This window comes from Episyrphus balteatus, chromosome 1, assembly GCF_945859705.1.
Source record: "Episyrphus balteatus chromosome 1, idEpiBalt1.1, whole genome shotgun sequence".
In the NCBI taxonomy this organism is placed as follows: Eukaryota; Metazoa; Arthropoda; class Insecta; order Diptera; family Syrphidae; genus Episyrphus; species Episyrphus balteatus.
Window position 1 is genome coordinate 19520122 of NC_079134.1, and position 23601 is coordinate 19543722.

Sequence of the window (23601 nt, forward strand, 5' to 3'; positions counted from 1 at the left end):
CTCATGCTTCTCATCAGCTGATTGTCTTATCTGATATCTTCAAAATAAATATTGGCACCATAAAACTCACGAAAACAACAGCTCTATCAAATCCACTAGATGCTTTTATCTTTCAATTGTCAATACAAAAATATGATTTACTTTATAAAAAATTAAATAAGATAATGATGAGATATCAACAGAAATTATTCAAAAACTCTAAAGATTACTTCTTATTCCAGCAAGTTCGCCGTGTGATAGATTGTTGACGGTTTCAAATTTGAAGCGTCGAGAATGAGAAAAGGTTAAGTGACAAATTTTAAGTTTTGAGTAATTTTCGTTTAAAGTTTTCGGTTATAACTTTTTGTATGAAAATGAGATAGATTGAGAAAAAAGGCATAAAGATAACTTCTAAACTAATCACACTAAATGAAAGGCATGTAACGTCAAAACTAAAGTCGTATCCCTTTACCCGCTGGAAAACATGAAATTTATCTAAAATGTTACCTAATTCCTTCTCATTATCAATGCTTCTTATATTGTGCGCGGTTTGTGATTGTGAAAAATAATTAAAAACATGAAACAAATTATGATTTGTTTCATGAATCTGTTACTGTTACCTTTACAAGTTTGGAAAACTTAAGCATATTGTCGAGCTTTTATTTTAATTTGAAATGCTTTTTTCAAACCTATTACCTATCTATATATTAATTTAGGAGTAAATCCTTTCAATATTTCCAGTTCCCTGACACAAATGACAATGAATAATTTCACTTTTAAAACGCTTTCGATTAAAACAAATTAAAGATACATACATACATACATATATCACCAACTTCTCACCTCGAGTTAATTGATAGGCCAACAAATAAATGTCCATAATTCAGAATTCAAATATGCGTAGATTCGTATACATATCTGGTCCAAAATACATTTAATATGCCATATCTCAATTGATCGGTTTTTAACCATTTTACATGATTTTTTTAAATTGAGTTCTAAAGGGCATATCATAGAATGAACTTGTTCAAATTATTCAAACCACATTCTTAATGAAATCTTGGTTCACCATTATTGGCTGCTACTTGTCTCCTCACTTATCTTTTTACATTAAACAGAGTTGATGACAACCGATACTCGATATATTATTTAGTCAGTTACGTACCGTTAATTCGAATGGTTGACTGATTTTAAAGTTGTTCTAACCCGAGACTTGTTTGCACCCTTAATTTAAGGGTTTATCTTTTTAGTATCTTAAACAAGTTGATAAAGACCTGTTGACCCAATGTAATGTTACAATCTTTGACGCTTAGGTTGTATACAAATAATGAGATTTCAAAGTAAAAAGTTGCCGATAAATTTAAATATTCAATGGTCATGTTAATATGACGCAATGTTTTAAAATAAATAAATTGTTGTTTACATATCGTTGTATGAAAAGTTTTTGTTGGTAAACAGCTGGCTCTTCAAAGTGTTGTAGGTACATAATAACCAGTTCTCCATAGATAAATATAAACATATTTGTGCGCGGTTTTAATTTTTGATTAGGTTATAAGTGGTGAGAATACAAATAGATGTTACTTTATTTGTAAGAATGTAAACAATTTTGTGAGTCTTGCGAAAAGCTACATAATTTAAAGGATAAATTTAGATAATGGGAAATAAGTTATCGTGTGCTCCAGAGAAGCTTCCTTCGATCTGCTGTCAGAGGAAATCATGGTCACTTAAGCATCAACCCGAAGTTCCATTAGAACGTGTGAGTGTGACCTCACAGAATCTTGAACGCAATTTTGTTGGTAAGAATTAATTATTATTTTCTAATGGTTAAAAATTCATTATCTCTCTATTTTAAGATATAATTAAATAATTAGCTTCACTCATAAAGATGTGTGTTTTTGCTATTAATATGATAGTGCAGTTTTTACTCAAATCAATATACCTACTCAATGGCTAATCAATTACGATCAACTATTTCTGCTCGTATAATCTGTGTAATTAAGAACAATGGTGGTACTTTATGATTATGTGCTGATATTGGTACAAAATTATTTTTTTTACTTAGTTAGAATCAACTGGAGAGAACAAATTTTTTCTATTTCGCTACTCTTTAGAGTGTTACGCCTAAAGCGGTTATCGATTATGTATGTAAATAGAATTCCCACTCACCACCCTTTCGTATATTCAAGTGTATATTGAAATTTTTAAAGAATGCGCCAAAAAGATCTACTAGTTTCATCATTTGTACAAATTTCTATAACCAGCTGAAATTTGTCAAAAAAAATGTTCCACATACGTCACAGTGACCCTTTAAGTTAAAGCTTTGAAAACTGATACATTTTTTTTTTACTGCAACAAAAAATTAAAGCTAATGGGCTCTCTATAATTTATATAGTAACTTTCTAATTGAATTAAAATGATAATAATAAATAATAAATAATTTTTGAGGTTCTCTGCAACTGAGAAAATAAAGCTCATAAAAGGTGTTCGCTGTGCATTTGACATCCAGAAAAATACCAGGCCAGTTATGTACTTTTATATTTTAGCTTTATGTATGTTAAAGAGAATTTAATCATTTCCTTGATATTTCGAAACAAATCGTTATGAATGGGGGAAGGTTAATATGTAGTTGGAATAACATTCCCTAGTTTGGATTTCTCACCTGGGTATCCACTTTCTGTTTCTCAAAAAAATTATTAGGAGCTTTCTTGAACCCTCTTAAATGTGGTAAACGGGGTGAAATGGTTAATGTGTTAAATGAGCTGTCAAAATTTTTTATGGAAAAACTGCACAGAATTGTGTGGTTAAATTTACCATCTAAATGCCGTAGTTAAGAAGATTTTTAACGTTTAGACGACCTGAACTTAAGTTCTGAATTTTAAAAGATTTTGATTGGTCATATGTCATAAACGTTAGATATTGAGTTCTGAACAAAAATAAGAGCACCTAAAAATTCAGAACATTAGTCAGGTGGTCTGCTTTGATAAAATTATGTCTCTTGATTTTATAATTTTGGCCAGATATTTTGAATGAGATTTACCACACCGGTTTTTCTCAAAATAAAAAGAATTTACCACATTTAAGCAAGTTGAATTAATGAGCGTAAACCATGTAAACTTTTCCATTTTGCGATGTGGTAATGTATACGCATGTTCCATGAATACCCTTAAGGTTGGTCGTTTTTATATGGGAAAACTTCTTTATTGAAATTTTGGAATTTTACTTAGTTCATAATATATATGTTCATTTAGTGCAACTTAATACACCCTAATACCCTTATTAAGTCCTTGTGTGAATCTTAAAAAAAAGTGCGTCCTACACTATGTATTTGTTTTGTTATACTAGTCCATACATTCGCCTAATACGCCTCAGTCATGCATTTTTTTTTTAATACATATACATTTTAACGATGCAGTTCGTTCAAACGCCAAATTTGAATATTAAATTCGAAATGTATTCAGCTCAAGTATGATAAATAGATTTTGCTGCCCAAAAGCACGTTCTATAGAAAATTAATTTAATTTTTTTTATTTAGGTATTTATATTCTGTTTCAACAAAATGTAGATTGTTAAATTAGGAAAAAACATTATCAGCTTTGAATTTGCATTTTTTTTAATTTATTTAAAATTAATTAACGAAAAAAAAACTATGATCATTTTATTTTTGTTTTTTAATGTCACCACGACACATTAAATTAGATACAGCTCCACCCATGTCACGTTTTTGAAGATTAGTAATAAATAAAAACTAGCTTAGTAGAGAGATGCATCCTGAATGTTTATTATGCGAATAAATAAAAAAAAATGAAAGACGATCTTAAATTTAAGATTGTGTAGTTTAAAATTAAGACCGGCGAATAACCATATTTGAACAAAAAGGTTTTATAGAAGTATGCATGACAAACTCTCTACTAGTAATTGCGCGAATTTCTGATTAAAAAGTGAAAACGTTTAGGTATTCATAGCGTCACCCATCGCATATCTACACAATTCACCTAAATAAAATTACTTAATAGCTTTATATGGACAAAAGTAGTACATTGTCGTTTGGGCATACCTATATTATTTGTGTAAAAAATTTTAAACTGCAATAGTTGGTGAATAAATTAATAGTTTATCACACCTGCTAAGAAAACATAATTTGATAAATAATAAACTAAAAACAGCAATGAGCTAAATGCGGTTTTCAGATCTTACAGTATTGCCTGTTTAGTACATATTTCGTCAATAAATGCTCAAAGTAATTCTATAATATACAACGTTTTTGGTTTTACTTGCGATATAGGAACCTACTAAAGCGCAAGTTTAGAGTTCTGTAAATTCTGTCTATCTCTATCTTGAGCTTCAGATTAAACCACTCAAGTGATTTACTTCAATTTGAAAAAAGAATTTAAATTTTGTTTAGGAGCAAAATTAAAAGTACCATATCGTCCCGTTTCTGCTTGAAAGATTTGTTTTTTCTCTTAAACATTGCTCTAAAACTTACAGAAAGAATAGATAAAAGGGTTTAAGCTTAGAAAAAACTCAATCAATATGTCTTAAACATAGCTTGATTTCCTTTTGTTCAATTCATATTTTTAATTTCAAGAAAAATTTATATTTCTTTTAAGAACAAAATTTTCTGTGTAAATACGTGGTTCACGCAGAAGCGCGACGATATGACAAAATGGAAGACTTTTTTCAAAAACAACTTAAGCGATTTTGAATAAAAAAAATACCTGTACGAGTATGTTCCATGTTCCTACTTTTGATGAAAATTGGGACCGTTATTAACGGTATCTTCGATAGAACCGTTCTTTTCATGGCTGACTTTCTCATAAACAATGAAACCCATTTCAACGAATTGTTTATTTTTTCTTTTTTAATAACTTTAAAACTTGATAACGGATCAATGATCCGTTCCTAGAGAGATGTTTTTGTAATCTTAAAAACAAATTTCATTTTATTTTTTAAGTTTTAGCTTAATTTCTTAAAAACTTTAAATAGCTTTCTCATGGCGTAATAAAATGTAAACGTCTTTCCATAACAGTTTAAACCTTAACTATGACGTTTGATAAAATTTTCTATACAATTCAAATGTTTCTGTTTTAAATTTTACCGATTTTTTGTTCGTTCGTTAGCTTACTGTTTTGCGGGCGCTTTTTGATTGCTATGAGAGTACTATAGATTCTATATAAATGGCTAGACTAAATTATAAGAAAAATTGATCCTTGAAGATCTCTAAAACTACATGTAAGATCATTATAAATTAACAATAACAACTCTATCATAATTAAAAATTCTGCAAACGTCATATTATCTTATATTGACAAGCTCGTTACACCTCACAACAAAAACACACTACACACCTCATAATGACTTAATAAATTGCATTATGATCGTTTTGCCGTAACGAACGTCTGTATGTAGATATTCCAATTTGCACAATGATTGTTGAGAGTTTCAATAACACTGGTCAACAAGGTTTTTGTTACAGACACCAAGATATACTTTTCTATAGGTTTTTTGGGTGCTGAGCTCGAATCCGAAGTCAGAACAATTCTACCACATCACGTTTTTGAGATAATCCCGTTAGAAAATCGAAAATGCCGCTTTTTTACCAGTTTTCGAGATTATTTCTTAGCTTTTGGTTATTTGTTTTAAATAAATTTGTAACGGTTTCTAATAGAACTAAATCTTGTCTTTCTAAATCCGTTTAAATCTTTTAAAAATCTTTTATCTTCTTTGAGAAATCTGAAATTGAAATCAACGTGTTTGGTATATCTCATATTTATTTGCTTTTAATAGTAAATCTCGAAATGTTCTTTGCCAATTGCCTTCAAATTTTGACACAACGTTCCATTTAGAATCTTGCAAGTTTTTATATTTTCAAAGGTGGTGAATCGCAGTGAGATACATCAAAGCGTGACCGTGTCAGATACTTATACTAAATAATTACTAGTGAGAAAAATATAATTTTTTTTCTTGTTAAAAACAAAATAAGAACTTACTGGAATGTAAATAAAACGTTGTGTCAAAATTTGAAGGCGATTGCCAAAGAACATTTCGAGATTTACTATTAAAAGCAAATAAATATGAGATATACCAAACACGTTGATTTCAATTTCAGATTTCTCAAAGAAGATAAGAGATTTTTAAAAGATTTAAACGGATTTAGAAAGACAAGATTTAGTTCTATTAGAAACCGTTACAAATTTATTTAAAACAAATAACCAAAAGCTAAGAAATAATCTCGAAAACTGGTAAAAAGCGGCGTTTTCGATTTTTTAACGGGATTTTCTCAAAAACGTGATGTGATAGAATTTTTTTGACTTCGGATTTGAGATCAGCACACCAAAATCCTATAGAAAAGTATACCTTGGTTTCTGTAACAAAAAAAAAGTTTAATTTTGTTGACCAGTGTAATCATAAGCTTTGAGTTTAAACTTCAATGTCAATTCAATTACTATGTTCCTATACATAACTTGGAGTGATCGGTTTTGAGTAATATGGAATACAAATTTTCTGGAATGCGTTTAAACGCAATCGATGTGTTACAAATAATTTTTAAAAGGAAATTTTAACAATTTCTCATGATTTTTATTGCACATTTTTTTGTATGACAGACAGGCCATCCTGGTTATGTCTGTCATAAAATTGTGGAATAATTTTTTGCATAACATTTAAGCGAGTGTTCAAATATCGAAAAATATCAAACACTTGAACAATTCTGTCAGATTTATTGACATCCATTGGATTGATTTGTAATTATTAACAGATAATAAATAAGATAAATAAAAAGATGAAATAGGTAAAGCTTATAGACAAAGTAAACAAAAGTTCTATTCCATAAAAAATTCAAAACACTCCATGATATATTTTTAACTAAATAAAATAGATGCATTCTTCCCACTGCAACACCCACATAAATATTGATGTGTATTTGTTGTTTTGAAAGCAAAATCTATGTTCCATTTCTGGAAATGCCTTAAGTTTATGGTGGGAAGAGATTTGATGCGATCGTTGATTAAAACACAAACATTTGTTTGTATATCGTAATACGACATTAGTTATTAAAAGATTAAAAAATGTGAAATAGTTTGTTGTTTTCATCTAAATGAAAATTCTTTGCCAATTTGAATTCTTGGTAAAAAAAAAACACTTTGGATTTTATCTAGCATTTAGCTATAAAATACTTTACAACCACCAACAACGCAATAAGATACCATTTCACCCATTAATCTACTTTACCGTGTTAGATAAATTCAAATTAAAAAAAAACACTTCATGAACATACATAAATCTATTTTAGGTTCCCTTTTTTATTAATCATTCATATCACATCACTCCGTATTCTCCTTGTACGCATTTTCTTGAAAAAAAAAAAAAATTACAACACCCTACTTAAGCGCCAGTGATTTACTTATGACATCATAATTGATGAATAAAGACTCTTCAGTTTAAAACTGTGTAGTGTGTACTTTCCGAAATAGGTTTGAATCATAAAACAGAGAGGTCTCATCTTCTTCCGTTTTTCTTACTACACATTCATTACTCATGACTCAATGAGGGATGTTAATGTCAATTGAAATGTTGCAGCAGATCACTGATTAAGTGATTGACCGACAGCAGCCGGGTCGATTGAAGTGCAAAAATAGTTGCTGATTTCAGTGCCGGATTATGGGTGTCATAGCACTTAAAATCAAAATTGGGTTTTTGTTTAAAAAAATTAAGTTTATCTGTTGGGCGCCATTTTATTTTCAGAAAAAAAAACTTAATGGAGCTTAAAATAATGCAACAAATTTTGAGCAAACAGATTTTATTTAATAGTGAAAGATCAAGTCCATAAACATCTCTGAATTGGAGAAAAGAAAAAATCGGAAGAGGGGGGGGCTTATTATCCCCTGTTTAGCCAGAATGAGAAATTTTCTTTTAAAAAAATTGACTTAATTTGGAAAAAAAACTATCGGTTATACCTACAATAACGTGCTATACTTGTTTGTGAAGCTAAAAACTTCTTCATTTATCTTGTTTTTAAACAAAGCTGTTTTATGAAAAAATTAACTCATTCCTCTTGAATCACCCAGAATATGTTATTTGAAATAAAAAAACAGGTTTAAAAAAATTAACTAGTCCGTTTTCGATTTTTTTTTTTTAATTCAATTTTTCTTAAATCTAAAAATAATTGTTTTGAAAATTTTTCTTAACTTTAACATTAGGCGTGTTTTTTTGGCAAAGCTTTTCGCAGTAGGATTTCCCAACACAGAACAAAAATTCATATGCACTCACCAAGACAGAGGAAAATTAAAACTTATACACTTCATCAAAATTCTATCCGCAGCTTGACTTAGCTTCTATTACTATAGGCAGCGGCGTGTTGTTTTTGTAATGCATGTAAAAGCCAACTGTGGATACGGATAGTAATGCCAAAAAAAAAAAACACAGCTATTAAGGGTACTAAATAATTTTTGTTCAACAATTTTTGTTGAAATCGGTCGTTTACTAGAAATTCAGATATGGCAACGACCTAAAAAATATGAGAGATCAGTGATTAATAATTTGGATTTTGGGGATAATAGGCATGATTATTTCAATTGTGTATACATTTATTTCCCATATTTTTCTTTTGCTTTTAATTCAAGCGACTGGTCCTGTTTCAAAAAATTTTCTTTTGTCTAAGTTCTGAGGAATATAAATGAATTACAAAATTTTCAAAAGCAATTTTTTTCGGATTGTTACATTTTTAGATCAAAAATGTACAGCAAATTTTATAAGAGGAGTTATAAACAAAATGTAAGTTATGGACGCAGTTTTACAACAATGTAAATGTATAGTGATATCGAATTCAAAATTTTGACAATACTTATGTATATGGTTTTTGGGAGGTTAAACAGCTAGGCTAAATTAACACTATTTCACATTCGAATAAGAACTCTTCCATTTTTCCTAAGACGGAGGACTTCAATTTAGCGATGCAATTAATAGAACTTAAGATATTTAACTCAAGATATACTCTTCAAATAACTTGATGAAAGAAAGTAGTATTTTTATTAAAATCAACTGACACGACTTAATCATGATTTGTTAATTTTTTACCATATAAGTTGAAGTACATTTTACGATGCTAATGAAAAATACCTTCACAATATGAGCTTCGAACGGCAATATGTCATAATTTTTATAAAAATCAATGAAAAATACATTCACAATATGAATTATTGCTGTTTTTGATGCCTAGTGATTTCTTCAAAAAAATCCACTTTTCAAAAATTAATTGGTTTATATAACTTCGAACAATTCGCTGTTTTTTATACGCACCATGTGGGTAGCACAGGTCTTGCGAAGCTGCGACAGGTTTTATTCTTTGGTATCAAGCCTTATAACATCCTTATCTGATTTTTTTTTGTCTTAGGTGACTAGACTAACTATATTATCGCATTCGGTCACTGTGGCGTATGTGTACTTTTTTGTTTTCTAATTTTAAACTTGAATGGCTCATAATAAACAATTAATGTAGGATAAATGTGGAATATGTTGTATTGATTTTTTAAGACAATATTTGATCTAAAAAGACTTAACATAATCAGAATGGTGTCGAAAAAAATTATATCAATTACAGACATTACAGTGTCTTTCTTTTTTCTATCTCATTATGACAAAAAGAATATTTTTGAGATAATTATGTGTTATTTTTATGTAGTATGCGGTCCAGGAGTGACTAGAGATAGGAACATTAAAATAAAAGAAAAGTCTAACTTGATATTGTTTGAATTCAGAATGGGCTTAGAAATTAAATTTTTCGCCTCCACAAATTTGGAAAACACATCGCTTGTAAAAATTGTGGTTTTATATATTCAAAATTAGTAATTTCTAGTATTTATTTATTTATTCTCCTGATTAAAAAAAAAAAATACTCACGACTTTTCTGTTTCTATGACGTGCTTCCTGCATTGCATGAACAAAGTCCATACTAAACTGTCTACCTTTTTACTAGACATGACTAACTATTGTTAGTTACTACCTTTTCTTATTCACAAGACCTAATTTGAACATCCCCAATGCATTATGATTCACTAACCACCAGCTAGGTAATTTTAATCATTAAATTCGGCACTGTCTGGCGCTCTAATCCGGAAATCAATAGACGCCTGCTCTATGCAGACCCACAATCAGTAATGATCTCATGCTTTACAAAACCAACCACGCGCGCCGCAATGAATGAATCCGTGTATGTAGATTGTTTATGTACCCCCACTAATTCACAATGCAATAGGTTACCCTTGAAATTGGCAAATGACACTTTCTCGATCAAATGCACGTTTAAACTATTCAAAAAGGGTTGTTGCCGTTGTGCTGCTGACGATTAGTGAACGAAAGTATCTAATAGTGCGGGAAGATCATTTTTAAATTATTTATTACTTTTAACTATTTTCATTCATTACGCTGATTTCAGTGCATATGAGTAAAAGCATCTAATCGATCATTTAAATGTTAAACTATCTGCGCGTTCCTCGAATCTCAACTGGAGAAAAAAAGAATAATATTTTACTGAAAAAAATATAATTTCATCTCAGTTCGATCAGATATACAATAATTTTAGTCAGTCTTTGTTTGTCCGCGGTATAGTGCTAGTGCCCCAAAGAGCCAGCAGTGCTCTTCGATATTTTGTATTTTATTTTTTAATTTGAATCTTTAAGTTGTGAGAAGAACAAAAACAAATATTTGTTTTAAAAGATATAAGTTTTTTTAGCAAAAAAAAAAAAACTATTAAAAGAAATAATTTTGAATAATTTTGCCGTAGATTCTGTGATTTTGTGCTATTTTTTTTTAAATTTGTGATATCATCTTTCGGAAACTATCTGAAAGAATTTATAGAATATGGGATCTTACTGGTTTGCCGATTATATACCCGCCTGGGCAAATAGATGGCGCCCAGCGCCAAGACCTTTCATACACCGATGGCATGCTCCTAATTGTAATTATCAATTTATTACTTGTTATTTTTTTTTTCTGAACATATTGATTGACTGCCTTAACTTGCTTGCATTTAATCACATATTTAAATAACCACTCTAAACATGGTCCACTGAACGACAACCCGGCAAAGTGGGCGATATTTCCGTAAATGACATAATAATAAAATTGAGGAAACTACAAGTTTTAACAAATAAATTAATCCTCTTTATCAAGGTGCTTGTCACATTTTTGGCAATAAATACACATCATCCATCCACTGCGAACCAGTTTTCATTATTATTGTTTATACTTTTTTTTGTCGGATTTTTGATTTTTGTTTTGGATGTGACGTAGGGCGTATGCGCAACATAATTTTACCTTGAAACCGAAAGTGAATCTTACTCACCATAAAGTGATTTTTATGGCGATGATTTTTTGTTATGTTGAAGAGTATGTTCTCTATGATCTATTATTTTGATTTGGGATGAAGGGTTGGGCTTGAAAAGGATTGTTATTTCACGAATATTTCAAAGCAGGTATATTTAATGTCTGAGCAAGTTTTGTCTATTGTTTCATTTGGAAAGATTCTATACCTGGTTTTTGGAATAATTTAATAAATATTCACAGTTGAATAAATTATTATTTTTAGATCTAACGACAGTAATTTGTTTGATAATTTTACTTTTTTTTTATAATTCCCAATTTCATGCATAGAGATTAGGGTCAGATAGAATTTCAAGGTTATCGCAAAAAATAACATTTTGTTGGTAAAAGTGTCATTTGGTTATGCCACAGTGTGGGATCGTTTTATTTGCAAGTGCACAACTGTAAGACTCATTGATCTGGTGTTTAAATTGTAATTCAATATTAGCAAAGATGATCTTAATGTTATTTACAATGATCAACGCTTTTGTATAGCATTTCAACTAGAAATGCTATTTTAGCAATTCTATCACTTTGTAGAGCTACAGATTTAATTGATTGCATCTAACTCACGTTAGCCGTTTCTTATCCAAACTTTATATTTTGTCAATTGTTAAAAAGGTCTAAATGTGTTCTTTAAAAAAATCTTTAAAATCGATGGAGCTAGAATGTATGCAAAAGCTAAAGTTCCAACAAAATTTTTTTGTCCCAGAAAACTTTTTGTGTCCCTAAATTCAGATTTTCAGGAATTTATTGCATTTTTTAATGCCGATATGTCAAACCTTCAAAATTTGATAAGCCTCCCCCCGAGTTGTTTATTGGACTTCACAGTGTTAAACTTTTGTAAAAAGTTTACCTTCTGGGACCTGAAAACTTTGAACACACCCTTTAGTTGGTGACAAATCTGTAAATGTAAAAATTTTCATTAAAGACCGTTTCGCAATGGAGAAGTTTACGAACGATAAACAAACAAATAAAATTTATTACCCACCGGTGACTCCAGCTTTAAAAGACAATTTTTTGTAGCAATTCGACAAAAAACAGTTGATTCTGTGGTCAGCTCAAGAATCAGGCAAATCATGACGAAAGAATCACGAAAGAATTTTACCCAGCACCCTTAAAATATTAAGAACTGAATCAAATCGATTATTCAAAGCGAGGTTTGTTCAAGGTTATGGATCTAGAATTGTTGGAAGATTAAATTTTGATTAAATTTATAACAAATAACTAATATTTCCAGATATCTCAAATGATTGGCCTTACCAAATTTTCAGTTCTTTATTGAGTACATTCCACCTTCCATCTTTATTGATATTATGCGTTTGATAGTCTTACTGATGATTGAAAAATCAGGGTTAAGAACAATTCTGCGAAAAATGTTATGAACAATAATTTTTGGGAATAGCGGAATTTCTTTAAATTTTCCAATTAAAAAATTATAGTAATTGTTTTCTTCATAAATTCTTAAAGTCGCGTTAGTCAGAGCTATGGAAATTTGAAAAACCTAAGGATTCACGATTACTAACTAATATTAAGTAAGAACTTAAGCCATTTCAATAAACCCACCAAAAATTTAATTAATTCAATGACGAACTGTATGGCTTGAAAAAAGTAAAAGTCTTCAAAGACTGGTATAGTTATTTAAAAAATATTGTTAATACAAATAAATTAACATTTGAAAAAAATTAAAACCCCGAAAATATGATTTCTTTCTTTTAATTTGCATTTTATACTGTTAGATATTTAAATTACTTTTTTACTGCTTTATATTGTTTTAACATTTATTCTATTAGTAGTTATTTTTAAAAATGTTTCCACATTTTGCAAGACCAACAGTTGCACCTGTTAAACTTGATTTGTTATATTTTTTCAGATTGTGTATTTTTTTACCATCAATATAGAAAAATAAATCTTTTATAATCCCTAAAATAATAAAAATCCCCTTAAGAATTTACTACTCACGAAGTTGAAATTGGCACATTCATTCTGATCAAACTTAGAAGTACATACATAAACATGATCGTATTTTTCTTGAGCTAAATGAACATTTATATGACAGATCTATTGTTTTTAAACTTTGTATTTCTAGTTGCGCGTTTCTAACATAAGAAAACAATATTTGAAAATTCATTGTGGGAGTATATCTCAAAATTATGCTATCATTCTTTTGATGATTATATTCCAATTGAAGACCTTAGTGTCAAGAAAAAAACTTAATAATCCAAATGGGAAAAATGCCAAAAAGAACTAAGTAAAGGAAATGTGCAATTAATTTTGTATTCGATATTTTTTTGTGATGAGATGATAAATTTTAAAAAATACGTATCTAATTAATATTTCTCCAATGTTTTTGTTTGTTCTGTTAAAAATGACATCACTATTTGTTTATGTTGGCAAAAAAATGTCAGTCAACGGTTTTTCATTAAAAGGAATTGGTATACATTTTTGTCAAGTAAAAAAATTATTGTAACGAAAGTTGTTTTTAAGGGGAAATGTTGATGTGTTTAAACCAAAGATCAGAAATAAATCTCAACCTTTTGAAAAGTTCTTTAATAAATCTTATTTGTTGCTATTTTCAATAAAGGTCATAATATAGCCTTTATTTTAAAAAAGAAAAATTTTGGTCAAGGTCTGAGAGAAACCTTTATTTTGTATTTTTTTATGTTTGGGTCAACCAGTGGGATTTATCGGTGGGAGAAAAAAATAAATCTCATCTGCAAATGTATCAATTAGAATATCGGTCTCCTGAAATACTCGAAATTGCATTGGTTGTGCTTGTCGTCCCAGCGACTCAAATAACCGTGGAAACGACATTTTCATCTTGACATTTTATTTAAAGCGAAAAGAGATACAACCTTGGGTCAAAGAACTTTGAGAGTATTTTATTAGTTGAACTTAATACGTAAACTAAAAAAAAAACATCCTTTTCATATTTATTTTTGCAAAATAAAGACATTTTGGACATAATATTCTAAATTTTCCTTTTAATTCACCATTTTTGATTTATTTTCAGCGAAAACGGTTAAAGGTTGACCTTTTCCATTTATTTTTTTTGTAAAAATCTCAATCATTGAGAGATATTTAATAAAATAAAAAATTAATCTCAATTCATAACCTTTATTTTTGATTTTTAAAAATAAATCTCAAATTTTAACCGAAACTATTTAAAGTAATGTGGTTACTCTCAGAGAGAAACCAATTGAAAATAAAGGTTGACTGTTATTTCTGGTCTCTGGTTTAAACTTCAGATTCGTGTTAAGCAGAAGTTATACAGCTAAAGTTTTCCCGCCAACGATGAGAAATTCTCGAAAATTTAAAAAAACGCATAAATTGTTTATTAACTTATTGTTCGTTTATTGTGCATAAGCTACGAGCAAAAAGCCAACAAATTTTTTTTATTTTTGAAATCCACAAAATGTTGAAAGAAAAAGTTCATATCTAATAAATTTTCAAGTAATATTATTTACTCTTTATATGAATTTTTAATAATTGAGACCAGGAATATAAAATTGGTATGATATTTAAAAGTAATTATATAGCAAAGATCTAACAAAAAAGTTTTGAAAAAGAAATACTTCCTTTTTAGAAAAAAAAAAAAAATTAACCAATTCAGTCATTATACACTAATTCGTTAGAAACATTGGGCATATAATGAACTAGTGTTTTATTAATTGCATTAACTTGTGAAAGATCATTTAGCCCAAAATTTAAATTTATATCATTCACTAATTATGTTTTCTTTTATTTTAAGACATGTTAAATGCTCTTTTTCTAAACAGAAATAAATCAATTAATAGATACGTTTTAAAACAACTTTTAAAATTTTTTACTAACATAAATTGGTTAAGATTTTCTCACAATCAAAATCATCAGAAGATAGATTTCAATTCAAAAATTGCATATGATTTTATATATAAAAATCGCAGTGAAATAAAGAAAAATTAATGTTTTTGTTTTTTTTAAATTGATAAAATATAATTGGTAACTATCGTTATTTTTCATTTTTTTTTTGGTACAAATAGCATGGTAAAAGTTTCTCAGAGCTTTTTGAAGCTTCTTATAGCATTCATAATAGAATAATTTGGATTTAATTTCATCTTTAACTTTATAAGAAATGTAAAGTTAAAAATGATTTAAAAGTTATTTAAAAAAGAAAACACCTAGTACCTACTATAAAAAATTGAAAAAAAAAACTTTTTCATTTTGTTTATGTAGGTACATTGTACATGGCAATAATTTTGGTCCCACAAAAAATTCAATTTCCTAAGAAATCACGCTTAAATACCAATTTTGAAGCAAACCACTTCATACTTTTTTCGCATTTTCCATTATCTTCATGTCCAATTTTTATCTCTAGTTCGATTTTGCGAAATACCTACCTACATCGAAAGAAAAAATGAGCAAATATTTCATAAAAAAATGTCTTAAAACTCCTTGGTCTAAAGAAAATTTTTGCCGGTGCGGCGGGCGATTCAAAGTAATTTGCACATTTCAGTTACAAGTTACTCTTTCGTTGCTATCCCATTACGAATAAATAAATTTTAAAATTCTTCATACATTGACGCTCCACCTTAATGTACAAGAGTTTGGTCGCCTCGGAGTCTTTGGTTCCCATCAAGTTCACATCCTCAAGAAATAAGGAATAACATCACACCTACAATGGTGGTTCTTGAGACTTATAACTTTTCATTATATTTATTATTGATAGGAACATTAACCCCTTTTGTTGACCTATAACATCTAGTAATTTCCTTTCAATGTATAATTGGATGTTTACGTACAAGCTTTGTAATCAAAGGGTCATTTATAATGAAAATTAGGAATGAATATATAGATATAGCATACTCATCGCAAAATTTCAATATTTAAGTAAACAAAATATTTTAAAATTGTGGATTCCACACCTCTTGATTTTTTTTCATAAATTTATTTGTTTACGTTAAAACCAAAAATATGCATTCATCTTGTGTACAAGAGAAAACATTTGTAGGTACATATTGATTTGGAAAATAACAAATAACCACTACCATATAGGAATCTTTATTGAATAGAGAAAAAAAATCTTCGAAATATTTGAGTTCGAAAATTAACAATCAATTTCAATTGTAACACTATGAGATCACCCCCAGCCAATCATTGCCAATAGTGTACTTGTACCTCTGCCTACTTTAAAATTCCCTCAATGATGTTTTAATAACAATATATCACTTTTGTCCGTTTCAATTTGCATATTAAAACAAAACGTTTGTTACAATTTTTGCTGTTTATGCAAATGCAAGCAGCCTGTTGATTGATAAAAATTACAGCGCTTTTGTGATTGATATTGACTCATTTAATAAAAAATACTATTATTAATCATTTATCGATAATTTTATTTATAGATACGCCCGGTGAAGATGTCTTGGGTGTACTTAATGTCGACATGTGTTTCGATCAAAATTCAAATGACCATCATACAAATCGGTATGTCTCATCCCATGAATATTTGATTGTTCGTCGAGGAGAACCATTTCGACTAAATATATCACTTAATCGTCCTTATGATGAAAATAAAGATGCCATTAGTTTTATGTTTACGGTTTTCGATGATAAAAAACCTAGTCCTGGACATGGAACGCTAATTGGCATTGCACCTTCGAAAGATAATAAGACTCTGGGAGATATGTTTGAATGGGGTGTTGTAATTGATTATGTCAATGGAAATAACATGTCAGTTCTCATCAAGCCCGCTGTTACATGCCCAGTAACACAATGGAAATTAGACATCGATACTAAACTCATTGGAGGATCATCCCGATCACATGCTATTCAGACTCCAATTTATATCCTATTCAATCCTTATTGTCGAGATGATCAAGTCTTCTTGGATAACCGAGATGAACGGAAAGAGTACCTTTTGAATGATACAACTCTTATTTGGAGAGGTTCTTACAATCGAATGCGACCATCAGTCTGGAAGATCGGTCAATTCGAACGGTACATTTTGGAATGTTCGATAAAACTGATTGGAACAGTTGGAAAAGTTCCAGCTGCACATCGAGGAGATCCCGTTCGGGTAGCAAGAGCTCTATCAGCTGCTGTAAATTCGGTCGATGATGATGGAGTCATGCTGGGCAATTGGACGGAAGATTTCTCAGGCGGTACTGCTCCAACCAAATGGATTGGATCAGTGGAAATACTTCAACAATTCTATAAAACTCAAAAACCAGTCAAATTTGCACAATGTTGGAATTTCTCAGGAGTTCTAACAACAATAGCCCGTTCATTGGGTATTCCATCGCGTATTGTTACGAACTACTCATCTGCTCATGATACTCAAGGCTCTTTGACGGTAGATATTTTCATTGATCAAAACAATAGAAAAATGGAAGAAGAAACATCGGACTCTATTTGGAATTATCACGTGTGGAACGAAGTTTGGATGGAACGTCCTGATTTAGGTGCTGGTTCGTATGGAGGCTGGCAAGCTGTTGATGCCACTCCCCAGGAATCCTCTGATGACATGTATAGATGTGGACCAGCTTCAGTGGCAGCTGTTAAACAGGGAGAAATTTTAAGACCCTATGATTGTGGATTTTTGTTTTCAGAAGTTAACGCTGATAAGGTCTATTGGCGTTACAATGGACCTTTCCAACCCATTAAATTGATCCGAAAAGACACTCTTTCAATTGGTCAGTTAATCAGTACGAAGGCTGTGGGAAAATGGACTCGGGAAGACATCACCAGTACGTATAAGTTTGAAGAAAAAACCGAGGAGGAACGCAATACTATGGTGAAGGCCTTGAAACAATCTCGTCATGCATTTAGTCGGTACTATTTGAATGATAGTTTCAATGATGTAGAATTCGACATGCAGCTTAAGGATGACATAAAAATAGGAGAAAACTTCACAGTTGTTGTAAAGATTACGAATAAATCGAAGGAAAAGGAACACGTTGCTGCGGGTCACCTTAATGCTGATACAGTACTTTATACAGGAATCAATAATGCCGAAGTAAAATCTATTGGTTTTGAGGTGGAACTTAAGCCTGACACGTCGGAGTTTGTCAGAATGGAAGTTAACTTTGATGAATATTATGGAAAACTTCTTCCAGAAGTAATTTTTATTGGTTTTTCCTTAAATTCAGATTTTTAAAACTTTTTGTTGTTTACAGGCTGCTTTCAATATTTCCTGCTCAGGATTAGTTAAGGGAACCGAATGGGAATACTTTGCTCAGGACGATTTTCGTGTACGTAAGCCAGATATTAAGTTCACATTCCAGGGTAAAGTTATAGCCAAAGAAGCAGTGGATGTTATTGTTCGATTGACCAATCCTCTGCCTATTCCATTGAAGAAGGGAATGTTCTATATTGAGGGACCAGGAATTGATAAATCTTTAAGATTCAAGGTAAATAAAAAAAAATTCCTTTATAGTTGTTCAAAACTATATGGTTTGAAATTTGTTTTTAGATTGCTGAAATACCAGTTGGAGGAACAGCAGCGTCGACATTCAAATTTACTCCACCATATTCTGGAAGAGGAACCTTAATAGCTAAATTTAATTCGAAAGAGCTAGACGATGTGGATGGTTATTTGCATTTTGAAATTGAACCTAGACCAGAAGATATATTAATGAATGGTAATGGAGCGAGAACGGAAGAAATAGTTCGAAGAACAGATGTGATTCCATGAACAATTTTAAGTTTTTTTTTTGTGCTTTAAATTGACAATGAATTAATATATTGATAAGCGTTTTTTTATATAAATTATTTTTTTTTTAACTATTGTATATTATCCCAGCTGATAAAAGGAGAAACTAATTTTAAGTATTATCAAAGTTAGTTATAGAATTTGTTACTTAAAATGCTTGCCAATTTTGTAAGATTAACAATTTTATTGATTTTTGTTTAGAAATATAAAAAATTAAATGTTTAAAGACTCGTTTTTTTTTTTACAATAACTTCCCCAAGAATTAGTACTCTGCAGAGAGAACAAAAAATTGTAGGTAAAAGGTAAAATTTTGCCTGGAAAGGCTTTTGTTTTTCTTTTCTACTCGCTCTGTAATAAGGCAACTGTATTGATTTCCTGCAGTTTGTAGTGAAATTTAAAGCTTTTTTACTAAGTACATAATTTACCCTTCAAATTCAGTAGGTATAAAAAACCCTTATATTGAAATTTAAAAAAAAAAAATGTTACGCATACACCACAGTGACCAACTTTTAATACTACAAATAGATTAGGGTGAACCAAAAAAACAATTTTCTCCATATTCGGTCGGGCCACCCGCTGAATTTGTTCCACTTATCTATATTATTATAAAGCTGTGAAGTTTTATGTCGGTATATCTAAGGCGGAAGAGGCTGCTGATTACAGTTCAAAGTTTAGGTTTTTGGAAAAAAAAGTACGTAATCTTGATTTAAAAAAAAAAATTTTTGAAGAGAAAACACTGTAAGTATTATAGTTGCATTTAGAAAAAATAAAAGCAATACAAAACAAGGCAGCAGAATGGGGAGAAAATATGCGTCTTCAACGAACGAACAGCTGTGGGTGATGTAGACGAAATTGAATTGTAATTGGCGATATTTTTATTTAAGGTAATACAAATAAATACATATAAATTATTTTTATTATTGTGTTTTTTTTTTCTGAATATACGGACTTTATACAATTACAATGTCCTTTAACATGAAAATGTTACTTAGTTATTTAACGCATTTTAAACTTAGTCAAGAGGTTAATTAGACTCGATACATATATTGAGTCTTTTTTATTACTTTTTTTCAGTTGTTGATTAGAAATAGTTGTTTTAAAGCTAATTTTATGAGTTGATTTCCAAGATTGAGTTCTTCAGACTCAAGGAAAAAGACAATGTATTATATTTTATATATAAATGAATATTGCAATTTTTCTTTCACGGATTGGAAGATTCAATAAAACAAATAATATTACAATAATATCATACATTCTTAATGCAATACATCAAAAAATTCATAGTAAAAGTTTGTCCTGAGATATATTTATTTCATTTGATATAAATTTCATTTATGACAACCATACGTCCAAAGCAACCATTCCCCTTTGTTTCTCTAATTTTAAAAGCTGAAATATTGACACGTACTAAGTCGATGACTCCAAAGAATTAAATATACCTAACTTATTGTAGGCAAAAAAAAATTATGAATTATGAAACATACAAAATTTAACGTTGTATTAAAAACAAGCCATTATAATTCTAATTAAATATTTTTGCTAATGGAAAAATCGTTTGCATCCCATAAAAATGCAATCGTTAAAGAAAATATTTTAATTGGGAAATGAAAAAAATCTTTTGCCAACGTTTACAGAGTATTCGAGATAGTATGCAATTGTGGTGACCATCGCAATGATCTCTGATCCCAATTTGTTACATTTTAATGTAGATTTAAATATTTCTTCCTTATTACCTACTTGATTTAATCAAAAAAATACATAAAGTGTAAGAGTTTTTATGCAATGATTTTCTTTTCTAAGCTTATAGTTAGGTACTCCACATGTATATACAAAGAACTTTGTCGTTCCTATGAAAAGCCGGGACCTAGATATCTTATTTATAGACATTTTAACCCATTCGCAATTCTTAAACAATTCTGTTTGTCTAAAGCTGGTAATAATTTTAGTCTCCAGTTTAAGATCTGGGTTCAAAATTTGACTATACTATACATAAATATGGTTCAGTATCTTATTTAAACTTACTATTCCAACATACACCCTTTCAGATATAGAATTCAATGGTGCAGCAATAAAACGATTTGTATAGTCTCAAGCTTAAATAATTCAAACTTCTATCTGCAACCGTTTGCACATAGCCCTCCTTAATTAATTGCTTAGCTCTGATAAGCGCGTGCATGGGCGAAAATAAATTAAGAATTCTAATGTACCTACGCCAATATCACTCACCATACAACCGATTTAATTGTCTGCTTGAAAAGAAACTACGATAAAGTCTGACAAAATCACAAACTTTAGTTAAGGGCAATTAAAATGAGGTTGACATGTCGAAAATGTACAAGGCCTTTCCAGTACTAAAAGTTGTATCATTATAGAGAGAATAACAGTCTAAGAAGGTTCAAATAGCTCAAAAGCTTTGAGGGGTAGTTTTGGGGTTTGATAAGGAAAAGTTCTTGAAACTGAAAGTAGAAATATATAAATTGGTTAGAAATTTAAATTCCTTTCTTAGACTCAGTTTAGAAAAGACACAGCTCGGGTGTTATTTTAAAATGGTGTTCTGTATCGATTTTTATTGGTTAATCTTTCTAATCGGTGGTATGTTAATTCCTAGAAAGTTTGAATCGATATTTCGTCAAGAAGATTACGTCTTGCTTTTTTTTAGGATCTGTATTTTCTCAAGACATCGAGCTTACCGAAGAAAATTATGGCACAGACTGGATTTATATGCCAAATGGAGATGGAGTTCCAGAAATCGCATATTTAGTCGAGCCTCCCATGCCAAGTCGAAATACTGATTCAAGCAAAACCGTTACATTTGAACTTTATCCAAGGTACTTAAGAAAAGGTTTTTCTTCAACTTATTTCATAAGATTCTCGTCTTACACTTAAAGTGAAGAAGATAAACCGATAATTGGACAATTTTGGGTAGCCACTGAAACCTTTATTCGACGAAAACGAGATAGCTGGACGGAAATGGCTAAGAAATTCAATCCTGAGCTAGAAACTAAGATTCTGGTACACGGATGGAAATCAAGCTCACAAAGTAATTCTATTCAATCTATAAAGAACGGATACAGGCGAAAAGGGAGCTACAATATCTTTGGTAGGTTAAAAGCTTTGAAACAGCTCAAGATTCTTCTTTTGAATTGTTTTCTCAATCATCAGCTATTAACTGGAGGGATCAAGCTGATAGTATTTATTATTTGGAACCAGCAAGATACACTGTACAAGTTGGAAGAGCTATAGCAAAGCTAATAAATTTATTAGTGGAAGAAAAAGATGCGGATCCAAGTAGGATTCATTTACTTGGCCATAGTCTCGGAGCTCATATAATGGGCTATGCTGGATCATATTCTCGTCACAGAGTTGGCAGAATCACAGGTTGGTTAAGTTTTTCATTCTTTATACAATATTTTCTTTAAATCTGCTTCAAGGACTTGATCCTGCACGTCCTGCTTTTGAGAACTGCATTGGCCCGGAACATCATTTGGATCGTACAGATGCAGAATTCGTTGATGTTATTCATAGTTGTGCCGGAGTTCTTGGTTATAAAGAACCAATTGGTTTTGTTGATTTCTATCCTAATGGTGGTGATCCTCCTCAACCGGGTTGTGGTCAACTGTTTCAAGTTATAAGTAAGTGTGCTAATTCTTTCGCTTTGAGTGATCAAGAGATCTTAAAATAAATAATAATTCATACAGCTGGATGCAGTCATGGTCGATCTTATGAGTACTTTGCAGAGTCCATTAACACCGAAAAAGGATTTTTCGCTAAACCCTGTTCAACAATTGATGCTATTAAAAATAACAATTGTACGGGAGATAGTATACTTATGGGAGATAGAGTCCCTCGTGAAGCTCGTGGAATTTATTATCTTAAAACTAATGCAATGCGAGATTTTGCATTGGGGGATATTTGGGATATTTAAATTTAATTTATAGTAAAAATATATAAACATATAAAATGTAGACAATTTAAGTGCAATATTTAAAACTTGTGTAGTTTTTTTTTCTCAAAATTACTTGGTATCTTTTCATATTGTATTTTATTAAAGCAATTCCTGCTTATTTTGATAACGATAATGATCATAAGTTTGAACCACAAGTTTTTGAGTTAAGCGAGTGCTACGAGAAATTCGACAAGAGTCTCTTTGAACAATTTAGAGTTGCACGATTGGCAAAAAGAGGAATAAGTACCGGTCCGAAAAAAGAGTACACTTTACTCGCACGGCTGAATTTTGGAGGGTAATCTGTATGGGAGTTCTATTCGCATACTATTCATTATATACAGTAGGTGGCCACATGATTATGACCGATGAAAATTTTCACAAATTGAGTGGCTGAATCAATACAAACACGGAACAACAACTCATTTAGAAAAAAAAACAGAGTTCCCGAAAGAATAAAGGCATTTTAGCAACAAAAGGAAAACACACGAAATATTGAAAATTGGTGGTCTAATCTATCGTCATCAATTTTTTTGACTTTGCCTCTTTAAAAAAAAAATTAGTAGTGGCATAATGTTTTATACAACCGTAATAATACTGTACTGTACAGAAAAACTAAATTAAATTAGTTTGT

The 23601-nt window shown here is 30.2% G+C and overlaps 2 protein-coding genes across 3 annotated transcripts; both read left to right on the forward strand.

Moving 5' to 3' along the window:
* Positions 1 to 230: 230 nt before the first annotated feature.
* LOC129905118 (annulin) lies at positions 231 to 19250 on the forward strand. 2 transcript variants are annotated; one of them, XM_055980506.1, is made up of 5 exons: positions 231 to 283; positions 1528 to 1775; positions 16716 to 18430; positions 18489 to 18722; positions 18785 to 19250. In XM_055980506.1, the coding sequence occupies exons 2-5, from the start codon at positions 1634 to 1636 to the stop codon at positions 19004 to 19006; spliced, it is 2313 nt and encodes a 770-aa protein (XP_055836481.1). In that variant the 5' UTR covers positions 231 to 283; positions 1528 to 1633; the 3' UTR covers positions 19007 to 19250. The 2 variants fall into 2 exon arrangements, with proteins under 2 accessions (XP_055836481.1, XP_055836482.1); XM_055980507.1 differs by lacking the exons at positions 231 to 283; positions 1528 to 1775 and adding an exon at positions 10297 to 10930.
* Positions 19251 to 21570: 2320 nt separating this feature from the next.
* Positions 21571 to 22949, forward strand: LOC129907414 (pancreatic triacylglycerol lipase). Its single transcript, XM_055983615.1, has 6 exons — positions 21571 to 21616; positions 21684 to 21852; positions 21913 to 22124; positions 22187 to 22402; positions 22456 to 22656; positions 22723 to 22949. Exons 1-6 carry the CDS (start codon positions 21571 to 21573, stop codon positions 22947 to 22949), a joined length of 1071 nt encoding a protein of 356 aa, XP_055839590.1.
* Positions 22950 to 23601: the final 652 nt, after the last annotated feature.